The sequence below is a fragment of the Rhamphochromis longiceps genome, linkage group LG15 (assembly GCF_057381845.1).
Source record: "Rhamphochromis longiceps isolate RC_006_pf linkage group LG15, R_longiceps_female_GT1.1, whole genome shotgun sequence".
NCBI lineage: Eukaryota > Metazoa > Chordata > Actinopteri > Cichliformes > Cichlidae > Rhamphochromis > Rhamphochromis longiceps.
The window spans coordinates 24430520-24443659 of NC_140571.1; the positions used below are offsets into that span (position 1 = coordinate 24430520).

The 13140-nt window shown below is 38.5% G+C and overlaps 1 protein-coding gene across 1 annotated transcript; it reads right to left on the reverse strand.

The window, feature by feature from the left end:
* On the reverse strand, nucleotides 1-5109 carry LOC146652726 (uncharacterized). The gene is made up of 7 exons (XM_085383177.1): nucleotides 3382-5109; nucleotides 2632-2813; nucleotides 2380-2493; nucleotides 2090-2118; nucleotides 1855-1896; nucleotides 554-625; nucleotides 1-277 (listed from the first exon to the last, which is right to left on the reverse strand). The coding sequence occupies exons 2-7, from the start codon at nucleotides 2810-2812 to the stop codon at nucleotides 191-193; spliced, it is 525 nt and encodes a 174-aa protein (XP_085239303.1). The 5' UTR covers nucleotide 2813; nucleotides 3382-5109; the 3' UTR covers nucleotides 1-190.
* Between the last annotated feature and the right edge of the window lie 8031 nt (nucleotides 5110-13140).

Below are 13140 nucleotides of genomic sequence, written 5' to 3' on the forward strand. Positions count from 1 at the left end.
AAAAACAACTTTTTACTTCTTTAGTTGGATGAACTCATGTATTTTACGGTAATGTTGCCATATTTCATGTTTGTATGTATTTGAAGCTGACAAAGATGTAGGGTTATGTTTATCTCTGACAACAGCAAGCTTAAATAAAAGCAGTGACATTATGAGATGTTTTATTTCCTCTGATTTATTTTTGGTAAGTTTAGCTGATGATACTGTAGAAGCCGCTGGGGTCACTTTCTACCTTTGTCTTCACTGCAGAATAAGTCACCGCTTCCTCCTTTTTAACCTGTATAACAGAAAATTAAAGGATTTAAATAATTCAGACCATAACAAACACTAGAGAGTAGAGTCAAAGGAGCTTGCAAAGATGACCTGGATGACTGAGAACCTTCACAGACACTAGAGAGTAGATTTTTTTTTTTTTTTTTTTTTTTGTTTCTCAAAAAATTCACTGATTCAAATCAAATGGGTTAATGAATAAAACATGAATCTACAACTGTTATATAGCCCAAAAGTAATTTTAAAATGGAATATAAGTAAAAAACAAAAAAACAATAGTTACAGTTTTCCTCAGTGAGGCATTTTGATCAGTGTGGTCAATAGTAGCATAGGTGATGCTGCTCTCTGGCTCATCCTGAAAGCAAACACAGTGGTTCAAAAAGCAAAGACATGAATGAAAACTACTTTAGGTTCTATTTCAGACACATGATGATCAAACATAGTCTCAAAAACTAAATGTTAACTTTCAAATAAAGACTTGATTTTGGCTTTACTCTTATTTTAGTAAAATTCTGTATAAAAGGGTGAAACTAACCAAAAAACCCTTTTAAAACGTCCACTAAAACCAGTGAAGTCAGAGAAGAGGAATTACAAGCAGGCTGAGGTTATTATGCCATTGTGCCAAAAAAAAGTAATTGTTGTTCCTCAGTTACTCATTGCATCTCAAACCAGCTTTAAACTGCTGCAAAGTGCACCTGTCCACTTAGTCACAGGTATGTATTTTTTCCCCTCTCTATACATACAGACTTTAAATAACAGATGGATGTAGTGTCCTGGTTTTAATAATTTAATATAATGAAGACAGTACCAAGAGAGGATGCTTTAAATGCATGTGATTATGCATAGCAGATGTTGACAGATGTTTGATATATCTGCCACTGTCGATTTGACTTTTGCACACATTACATATCGCTTTGGTTTCACCTACAGTACTGATTGTAAAATGTTTCCACAAATGCATAAAATTCGACACAACTACACAAGCATTGTTCTAACCTTTTAACCGAACGTTAACGTTACTCTGTCAACAGCCTATTTGTAAATGACCGAGCTAACAGAGCTATGTAAACAGAACGAAGACTGCAGTCGTCAGTAATGCAGCGTAATGGAATAGTCTCCCGATCTTCGCAAAAGTTATAAACAGCGTCCGGAACCCAGTTAAGGTACAAAAAAATCTATTCAACAAGAATAGTGATGCAGTTCAGTCTTTTTTCGCTCAGCCGAACTGTCTCTGTAGTTGTGTGGAGCAGCCTGTGTCAGTCACCTCTTTCACACGTCACTCACTCATCCAGTCATGCACAGCGGTTTCATAAGGAAACTCAGCTTTTTGATATAAAGTTTTTCTTGTTCCCGAATACAAATATATTTTTAAAGTATTTGTTCGAAATAAGTATTCGTAAAAAAACACGTTATTTGTGCCTCTCCGAATACCGTATTCGGGTTCAGCATACACAGTAATCTGATGAATCCAGGTTTAACTGGAATACTTTAGACAGCAAATTAAGCCAATGAATTATATAAATAATAATTTAATTTATTACTATGTTCATTACTATATTTATTATAGATACATGAACTATTTACCGAGATCAGCTGGCCCAAGACTCCTTGAAGTATTTCCTCATTCTAAACAAGAAAAGGGAAGAACACATTGTCATCATATACTGTGGCACGGTCAGCATGTTGCAATTTTCCGAGTGATCAGTGGCAATAATGTGCAAGAAAAAAGTTCATTTGTAAAGGTTATATTAATATTAAACAAAGGTATTTCTGTTATATGTGAAAACATATCATATATAGTGTGTATCAATATACTTACATGTTTGGGTTGGGTGGGTTTTTGAATGTCTGGAAGAAAAAGTAGAATCAATAATCACAATGTAGAGCTTCTTAAATCAATTTTCCAGTGCAAAGTATATTAGACTGAAGTAACCGCAGTGAAAATGTAGCATTTTCACAAGTTAACATTAAGCTGCAATTATTGCAGATTGCTCAAAATGGGATAGAGCTCTTGTAATAATATATAATAGTAATAATAATATTAGATGAACTAGATGATAAGTAGATGACCCAAGAATGACCACATTTATATGTACTATAATTACTAACCCTCTGTCACTTTAGCACGCCTCCTGTATTTGATGAAAACAGCAGCGATGACGGCAACCACCAGCACCAGCATCACAGCACCAATGATGATGAAAGCCTTGTTTGGGGTGGAATCTGTCAGAGGATTCAAAGTAGTCAGCATTAAAAGTCTTTCAAAAGTCATTAAAAAGTATGTAATTCACTTTTTTAAAAGTGACTCACTCTTATATCCCATCTTATCTTAATTTACTTTTCTTATTGATGTTATCCTACCTATGAGGACAGGTGTGTAGTGAGCTTCTATCTTCACAGTATTGTTATCTTCAAACTGGCAGGTGTATCTTTTCTTGTTGCCACTCTGAAGCTTCACAGTCAGAAGAGAAACACACGTGCGTCCAGTGTTCTTCACATCTCTGTCCCACAGCACACTTCCTGTCTCATCCACCCAACGCATACTGTTTTGTTTGCAAGGAGGGAGAGTACAGCAGAGATAGAAGTAACGCATTATTGTAATCTGATTACTTTTTTCAAGTAACTTGACCAACACTGATTAGGACCCAAGATGCAGGCTTCTGCTTCTGATGCAAGATTCATTTTTATGGTGAGGGTAGAAACAGCAGTGGTGATAGCATGTGCAGAACGTAGCCTGGCTAAATTAACCAGCCCAGAACACAGATTATCTTTGGGGTTCTTTTAATCTGAATGATAAAGTAAGCGCTGGAAATAAAAAGGTTGTAAAAATAAATGCATTTATTTCTTATCCAGTAACAGCTTTGTGCACTGGTAACCCACTGCTACTGCAGGTTATTTTCTCAACTTTGTCAGCATCTGTAACTCAAAGATGTCTAGCGTCAATGTGTGACTGATATAAACCCATCCAGAAACAAAATCTCAGCAGTGCAAAAATAATTGTAGTGGCTTCTCCTGCTGAAAGACAGAGCCAAGATTAAACAGTTAACAAAGGTACATTTTCCCTCTTACCCACGGAGATATTATAATACAAGTGTGACCTCAAATACATACAGTGCATTAATCCAGTAGAAAAACGGAATACAGATCCCTCTGAGATGAATGGTTGAAGTCGGTTGCAGACACTTCTGGTGCTTTAACTGTTCCACACTTTGCGTTTCAAACAGATCACGCAGCGAAAAACCGTCGTGATTACATTGTGGGCATTGCACACCCACATTACACCAATGCAAGCTAGCACTTCCGTGAATGTCTCTGTTAGGGTTGCCAACCGTCCCTTAAAATACGGAATCATCCCGTATTTAGAAAAAAAAGTACACGTCCCGTATTGAGCTAATAAGGGACGCACTTTGTCCCGTAATACAGTGAGAATCAAAAGTAGTCTATAAATGTTAATGGAATTAACGCTTTGTTTGAAAACATAATTCCCAGCCCCTCTCCTGCTTTGTGACCAATGAGCTGACAGCACACTTATGACAATTCGAGTATGACAATTCAGATTACCGCTCATCTCATTGGTCGAGGAAAGGTCGCTTGCGGAGAAAATACCGGAAGACAACAGGTGACCACAACAAGAAGCATGGCCAACAGGGAAACAAACGCCGACACTGCGGTGCACGTCTCGGACGACAGTACACCTAAAGCTGGGCAGACACTGTGCGATTTTTTCAGTCGCGATATTCAGCTCCTGCTCAAACTGCACGATTGACTCGCAGGGGTTAGAAGTTCATAGGTCACGATGCAGAGTCTCACACTATACCGCCCGATGCTCTGATGCGACCTGAGAGCTCACCCTGTGCGTCCATAAAATGAAGGTTATAACAGAAAATCTGTCGCTCGCTCTCTCTGTCTTTCACTCACACAGACACGCACACCACCACCATCAACTTTGCTAAATTGCTAATGAAAAACATTGATCAGGCAGCTGTGATTGAGCAGCAGTGTAAATCCAACTATTTTCACGGTTGTTGTGGTCGTGATCATTTTGTGATGCCACATCGAAAAGGCTCGGATGAGCTTTCCAAAGTTCTACAAGTTGTGCCTCCATCGCTTGTGTCCAGATCACACGCTGCACTGCCGAGCTGCGCCGTCTTTTTCACCGACGTTTATGTGTTTGCGCGTGAGCAGTGTGAGCGGCTGTGGTGAGATCCTCACGAGCGATTGATGATCGGGAGCTGGTCGTGAGGTGTTAATCACTTCTCGTTACCCCACGTATACTACACGACGCACGATGAAGGCCAAAATCGGGCCGATCGCCAAAATCGGTCCGATCACTCAAAAATCGGCTCAAAATGGGCCAAAAATCGCACAGTGTGAGCCCAGCATTAGAGCAGCAATGTTTGTTCCCCTCAGAGAAAGGGAAGAATGGGAAAAGGAAAACACCTGGCTGGAAAAAGTTAATATGGGCATGTGCAGTGAATATCAGCGCTATGTGGCCAGAAGTGTGATAATATAATTTATTTTGTGTAATAAACAACTGCAAGGATAGATGATTACAACAAATAGATGACTAATACATAAAAGTAATACATAGGTGAATAATGATGGGTTAAGATGCATAATCATGGGAACAAGCGGGTTTACAAACAGGAGCAGCTGATTAGCATTAGAAAAGCTGAAATAATACCTCAGCTGAAGCCAATTGTACTAAATGCACTAAATGTGCACTGTTACAAGAATGTTTTTCTTTCTATTATTTTCTATTATTTTAAGTTAAGCAGGACAAAGTTCTTTTAAAGAAAGATTTACTTATATTCTCAAAAGTTAAGCATGACAGGCTTCTGTTTAAGAAAGAGACCTGTTTTATTGTGTTAATGTTGTCATTTTGAGCTAAAAATAAATGGCTAAATGATCACTTGTTTCACATGTGTTCATATCACAAAGAATAGAATATGCATCTGCTTAAATCAACTTCAAGTCAAATGGTTAAAAAAAAAAAATTTCACACACAAAAAAAGAGCTAGAAAATTCACCACACTGGGAAGGGTGAAGACAACTGGGTCGCCCGGCCCTGGCCACGAGGTGTCCCTTATTTATTTTTCAGGGAGTTGGCAACCCTAGTCTCTGTAGATCCCCATCATCATCTCTTGCGCTCTCAGAGGTACCCCAAAAGAAACAGCGCCATCCAGTGGCATGTCCCATAATACTGACCTTCCACCTGGCTACACTAAGATAACCTAAACTGGAAAAACTAACAAAAACATACCAGAAACCTTTAAACAGAGACGCAGGGAGACTTGGGGAAACAACACAGACGAACCAGCAATGAGCACAAGATGACACACACTGAATACACAGACGGGAACATGAGGGAATGAGGAACAGGTGGCAACACAGCTAGAACTGATTGGGCACAAAGAGACAAGGAAGCAAAGCAGAATGCACTAACGTAAGACACAGACTTTCAAAGTAAAACAGGAAATACACAGAGAGGCAGACTGGAGGGGGAGAGAGAACACTGAGGAGCACGAGGGAGAGCACAGACATGATGGGCTGGGGAAACATGGAATAAAACACAAGGAGGGAAAATAAGGCACCAGAACTCCAATACACAGAGGGGTAAAGACACAAGGGGAAATCCAATCAACTAAACCGAACAACAAAGAATAACTCCTTAGAATGACAAATGATCTTAGCATGATACAGAAACGCAACAAAACTGAGAGTGCTAGGTCAAAATGACCCAGGACCCCAACATACTCATTGCCATTCATTTACCATGTTACCTGAAGTGTTTCACCCACAAGGTCAATCTTATGTCACAGTAGATGCTAAATCAGCTATGGGGACAGTGCGGTGTATAACTGGCTTTTCAATAGAAGCCCAGGGGCAAGTAAAACAAACAAAAGAAAAAACAGGTCTTGGTTAATTTAACCTGGTAGAGTTTCTAAAAGTCTGTAAAATACATGCCACAAAAGAAGGACAAGAAGGCCAAATTATACATACTTACTCCTTGTATAGCCCCTTTTTATCTTTTGTCTGACAGAAAACGTCTTCATTTATACCTTTATAAGCTTTCTTCCGATTGGCTGCTCCTCATCAACACATGTACCAAAAGTTGAACGAACAACTGTTGTCACATCCAGAGCTGTGTGCCTGAGGTGAGCTTTGCACATACTCATTATTTCAAACTCTGGGCTGCAATTAAATACATATACAGGATAAGACACAAGGAAAGGCAAAATATGCTGAGAACTCTGTTATTCTCTGTATTAAATTAGATTAAAGTTCTTCCCTGGAAATGCAATACGCCAAACGCATGCATATGCATTTGATAAATTTAATTAATAAATTATCTAAAAAGAAGAGAAAAAAAACACACTAGTGGCACTATAGGTCAGAGCAATGCTTCAGTGATCCTTTGGGATTACTGGTGTTATGTGGGCCACTGATTTATTCATCATCCTTTTATTGTCTTCTTGTCATCTCATTAACCAGCTCTGTTGGTCGCAGAATACTCGTCCACGTATATAAAGCCAGAGAAGTCAGAGCGTGGAAGTTTGCAGCTGACATCTTGTTCCCTTTCTCTTCCTCCCTCACCACGGGTATTACCTTTTTGTTTTATTTGTGTATTTTAATTACAAGTTAATCACAATCTAGTTTTGGTTTTTTTTCCATTAGTTTAGCTAGAAACCTGATTTTGTTGACTGTCTCCCTCCTGTCTCTTTTGGCCCTTTGGGCCATGAATTTAGCAGCTATAACAGTTGTTTAACTCATTCACTGCCAGCCATTGGCAGTGAATGAGTTAAACCCATTGACTCATTCACTGCAATTGACGGCTATAGACGTCAATGGCAGTGAATGAGTTAATAGACTCTTTTTTTAGAAGAAAAAAAACGTGTGAATGGTTGTCTGTCTCTCTGTGTTAGCCCTGTGACAGACTGGTGACCTCTCTAGAGTATACCCGGCCTCTTGCCCTATTGCAGCTGGCACAGGCTTCTGGTGCCCCTGTGACCCTGAATTGGATGAGCAGAAGAGAATAGATGGAATTCTGAACGTTTAAATCTGATCTATTTAAAAAGTTAAAGGTTATTCTTAGTAATAAATGGCCTTCAAATAGACTGTTTAGTTCAGCAGTGTAGTTTGCAGCAAATTAAGTCCAAGGAAAAAATGCAGGTTCTGCCTTACATGTATGTCATTTAAGCTTGTTGGAGTGAAAATGCTTTAATGACACAAAAAGCATCTGACTATATTTTATTTGTGTTATTGGTGGAAAAAACGATTTAGCTGGCCAATGATGTGTTTACGTTTTTAAAAGTTTTTTTTTTTTAAAGTTATTTAAAATTTGACTTGCACCTAGTTTTACTCAAATTAGAGACACATGGTTTTTCAGTGACCATGTGTGCATATGTGTTGATCACTTGTCAACACATATGCACAAGCAGGATCCTGAGGTCTTAACTCTGAGATGGAAATTTCAGAAAGTTTGGTTTCAGAAAAGCTGATCAGGGCATAATTAATGAAAAAAGACTTCTAATATCACTGTTCACCATGAAAAAGGAGCATAAAAAGCACCAAGCCCCCATTTTTTTATCCAGTTGACTGTAGAATACAAATACATATCTCACTGTGAGCAACAAAAATTGCCCTAAAAAAGCAGAGGGAGAAAATTATCCACTTCATTTACCAACCTCATTTTAACATCGGCTACGGGTAAACTCTTCCACATTGTAAACATTTAAAATTTTACTGTGAAGCACAGCAGAAGATGAAGCATTTTCCACTAGATTATTTAATTTTTCTAGAAGTTACACATTGTACAGTGTGTTTCAGTCTTGTTCAGTATCCAAAGGTTTCATGATGTATTTGTGCAGGAACTGAGAAGCCACAAAGCACAAGAAAGAGAAAGTAAACATGATCTTTCTGAAGAATACAAATTATTTATAAAATGATAAAGAACTAAAAAGAATTATGATGACTCTTTGTTCCTGGTGAGATAAAGTTGGTGCTCTGAGCTCAGCACTGCTTTTCAGGGTCACCAAAATCAGCACGTTCACCATCAACCTGTTAAGTAGGGGAGACCGGGGATAGTTGTAACGTGGGTCAGTTGTAACACTTCCAATTTCTCCAATCAGGGCTAAGTTTCAAATGATGTGACTCATCCTGTGCATGCCCAACTCAGTTCTGCTATCACATGTGAAAAATCAGCACATTTTGTCAAACACAGACAATTTAACACGAAAAAAAGTAATTTGTATGCCAAAAAGTAAGTTTTTCTACTTTATTTCAATTTCTAATAGCATTATCTGCTTTGCAGTTAAACTCATCAAACCTAAATTATGTTATTTGTATGTCTATGGGGATATATTCTGTGTAGGTCTTTAGTGCTAATGTTTTAGCCGTTGGCTGTAATGTTAGCTAGTTCATGGCTATAGGAGTCTGGGTCAGTTGTAACAGCAACAGTCTGGGTTAGTTGTAACAATAATGCAGATGTTACAACTTACCACACTATTACTTTAACTTATATTAAACAAGTTGGGGCAACGACATCAGCAGAGAGAGGTTCACTGGTCGCTTTTGTATATGCGGTTAATGCCATTGGCAACACAATTCCTCCACTGTTTGTGTTCCCACACATACCTTATGCAGACCACTGTGTCAGAGATGGACCAGTAGGAAGTACTGGTAGTGGAAATAAATCAGGATGGGTGCAAGAAACAGATTCCCTCATCTTTCTGAAGCACTTTGCAAACCACACCAAGGTAAGCCATGATAAAAAGTAATGGAATTGCGATGCTGGTGAACAACTAAGTGCATTCATGTGTTGAATAAACAAAGATTACATGTTAATGTTTTGTTAGTACCCTTATTTCATTGTGTTACATTTCACCCCAGGATATGTTACAACTAACCCAGACTATGGGGTTAATTGTAACATTTCACTCTTTGTGTTTGAGGCCATACCATGCAATGGGTAATTGTGCTGCAGAGAAAATAGCTGCACTATTTAATAGCCGAGACATGTAAATACTTTGCATTACATTTTGAATCCACTACCATAAAAGAGCTCCAATTTACAGACAGAAATGTCAAAAATGTTACAACTATCCCCGGTCTCCCCTACAACGCAAGTAAATCTTCAAAAACAGGTGGTGTATTAGATATTACAGACACATAAAAAATAATGCCTGTGTTGTTAATTTAGACGGTTGCTATGTTTGAACTGATATGCTTTGCTTGTTTTGTGCAAACATGATGATATTCTTTGGTTTGTTCAGGTGCCACTTTATAAACCTAAACTGTGCTGCCATATTCTTTTAAGAGACAAGAGGCTTTCTCTCCTGGCAGAACCTCCAGTGAAAGCTGTGCTTTTTCATGTTTGCTTATGCAGTTTTGTTTCATTTTTGTTAAATAAAAATGACACAGTATCAATGGCATATGTTGCTGTTCATCTGAGGTTGCACTTATCTAACTTGAAGGCCCTTTAAAGACCAGATTAGTATGCTGCTACAGTCAGTCATGTAAATGTGCTGCAGTACTGAATGATGCCACAAGGTGGTGCCTCCTCCTTATAGCAAATCCTGCAATAAGACAGGTTTGCATGTCTTTCCTGTACTAACTCATGAGAGTGTTCCTGTAACAGCAAAACTGTGAAATAAAGTCCTAGTTTCATCCAGTATTATGTTTATAGGTTTTCAAAAACTACCAAATTGTTCAAGAGGCACTTTAGATGACTCATACTGCTAACTGCTAACTTAAACTGTAAGTGTTAGCTACATTTTTAAATCAAAAAACCTACATATTTCAAGCTTCAACTCACTTTGGTGTTTTCAAGCTTTTAAAGTAGCTGGAAAAAGTAACAGAACAGCAATTAAACTGAAACGTCTGATTATTTTTGATCAGCGAACCTTATATGATGCAAATGCTGAAATAAATGCTTGATATAGGTAAAAAACATCCAAATCAAAAGGAAAGCCTTCCAAATTGATCCTGTGCTTGAAATTCTGCAGTAAAACTTATATCCTGCAGCTCTGTTAGCATTTAAATTGTCTAACCTCTGTTTCTCATAAGAGCAATGATAGCAATTATTAGGATCAGTCCTGCAATACAAAGGGCCAACATGATGTAGCTCAGAGGACACGGATCTGTGGAATCTGTGAAAAACACACGAAGGAAAATATTAATTCCTAAATTTCTTAAATTTCCTTCTTGTAACCTTATAGTCAATGTCCAGCAACATCAATGTTTTGAACATTTAGAAGCTACAGTAACAAACCAAAGCTATATGTCAAAATCAATCTGTTCTTTATCCTACCTGTGAAGACAGGTGTGTACTGAGCTTCTATCTTCACGCTGTTTTCCTTAAAAAACTGGCAGGTGTATGTTTTTCTGTGGCCTCGCTGATGTTTCACGGTCAGAAGTGAAACACACGTCCGTCCAGTGTTCGTGACACCTCTGTCAAGCAGCATCTTTCCCGTCTCATCCAGCCAGCGGATGCTGTTCTCTTCACAAGGATGGAGGTCAGAGTATCTGAACAGAGCGCACTTTAATGTGAAGTCTCCATCCCCATTTAGTGTCTGAGATGCTGAAACTGAGAGAAATAGGTGATAAACAAAGTAAATGTAATTAGGTCATCACAACTGCTCCCACATCTCAAACTAATTCTAATGTTTAACAGCTTTATGCACATTTCATTGGATTCATCAGTGAGACTTTATTCTTAAGTTGTTGTTTCTAAGGACAGCATGAATCTGAAGTGTTAAAATCACTCAAACAAAAGCCTTTAATACATTTCATCATCCGTGTTTAGTCAAAACATTGTTTTTTTAGTTTGCTACTTTCCAGTTACTGCATGCTAAAAGTCTTCAATCCATCCAGTTTATTCCACTTTAGGGTCATGGGGACTAAAGCCCATACAATTTTTAATACACTTCAATGTATGCAGCTTCTAACTCTAAATGTTAAACGCTCCACGGCCCATCCCGAGGAAATATTGGACAAATATTGGACAAAGGCTGTTGATTATGGAGCGGCCAGGCTGGAGAAAAAGAGGAAGACCGCAGAGAAGATTCATGGATAGGTGGACATGCAGATTGCTGGTATGACAGAGGAGGATGGTAGGGAAAGGGTGAGGCAGATGATTCACTGAGGCAACCCAATTAAGGAATTAAAAGAAAGAAGAAGACACAAATACATGTAGTGTGTTTTACAGCAGAGTGTAAGTACCCACTATTCAAAATATGTAGATACACAACTGTGTCCTGGTCAGTGTTCTTGCCAGGCCGACAGCAGTAACCACCAGCGTCCTCAGCAGTGATGTTCTGGATGCCCAGGTGGCATTTACTGTGCAGACTGAGCCGGGCAGCTCGGGATGAGTTCTTCTCGATGGCCCCATTGTAAACTATGGCAGCAGTCCCAGATCGATCTTTGCTGTAAAGCCAGTGAACGACGGAGCAGCTTGAGTCAAGTGGGGCTGCGTTGTCACAGGGGAGAATGGCATCATGCCCCGATTTGTAATAAAGGTAGAAGTATCTTACACCAATGCCCGCTGTGAAGAAATAAACATGTTTACCTTTCTACTCATTTCTTTTATAATTCTAATGGAATAATCCATGTAACCTATTCAACCTAATGCTTTGAAACATGTATAATAATCATAAATCAAATTATATTGTGTTCTGTATTTTCGCCATATTTTTATCATTTGGGTTATTTTTTCCTTTTAATTTTAAATGAACAGCCAAATGCCTCAAACTGAATTCTCCACACCAATAAATCATGCTCATATCCTTCTAATGATCTGTCATAATGAAACTGTTTTAAATAAAAACAATAATAATCTTCACATTTTGGCCTAGAAAATTGTTAGAGAATCACACAGACATAAATATGGAGTGTGTTTCATAGGATCAGTTTGGGAAAGAATCAGTCAGTAGGAGGTTCTAAATATCACTAGCAAATCAAGTTCGCTCAGGTCATTGTACTCACTTGTCAGGATATTTAGATACACAGTTGTAAGCAGTGCATTGTTGTCCCCAGGCCGACAGTAGTAAACACCAGAGTCCTTCAAAGTGATGCTTTTGATGCCCAGGAAGCAGTTACTGTACAGACTCAGCCTGGCGGCTTGGGCTGTTTTCTCAATGATGTTTCCATTGTGAACCACCTCTGTAGTCCAAGGTAGCTCTCGGCTGTGAAACCAGCTAACGATGGAGCATGTTGAATCCAAAGGGGGTGCGTTGTCACAGGGGAGAATGGCATCATCTCCAAGTCGGTAATTAAGAGTGATGTATGCTTGAATGCTTGATGTACTGATGCATACTGCAAAGAAAAAAGATGTGTTTATTCTAGTCTACCCAATTATCAAGATGAGGAAGGCACCATGACTCAATAGTAACGGGACAAAGGAACATAATTTAAAATATATTTTTAACAGTTTCATGAAAGAATTTTGCAGACAGTGACTGGAAAACATGGACATGGACATTGTGGGTCTCCGCATTCACTTTTGAATTTAATAACTTGAAAATATGCTCTTTTGTGGCTCTTGGGTTTTGAAGAATACTACATTTCTTTGATTTGAGAAACTCTGGGGTTTCCTAAACTTGCACTGAGCCTTATATTTAAGAAAATACGAAAATAAAATACAAATGAATTCATCGGTGTTGGAGTACAGAGCCATAAGTACTAACTTTTTTGTGTCTTTTTCTAAAAAATTGTGAACGAACTGTATTTCTCTCTTAACCTCCTAGAACCTGGCGTCCACATATGTGGACATCACTATTTGGGTTATTTAGACCAAAATACTCAATTTTGCTCTACAAGGGCCTGATATCCACTTACAAGGACATTATACTGCTACTGTTCTATTGAAAT

Excerpts from the sequence above, each read along its gene's own strand:
- LOC146652726 (XM_085383177.1), bottom strand. The coding sequence starts at position 2,812 with ATGCGTTGGGTGGATGAGACAGGAAGTGTGCTGTGGGACAGAGATGTG. Across the intron at positions 2,494-2,631 it reads CTACACACCTGTCCTCATAG|ATTCCACCCCAAACAAGGCT; the intron begins GTAGGATAACAT and ends ATCCTCTGACAG. Across the intron at positions 278-553 it reads ATGCCTCACTGAGGAAAACT|GTTAAAAAGGAGGAAGCGGT; the intron begins GTAACTATTGTT and ends TCTGTTATACAG.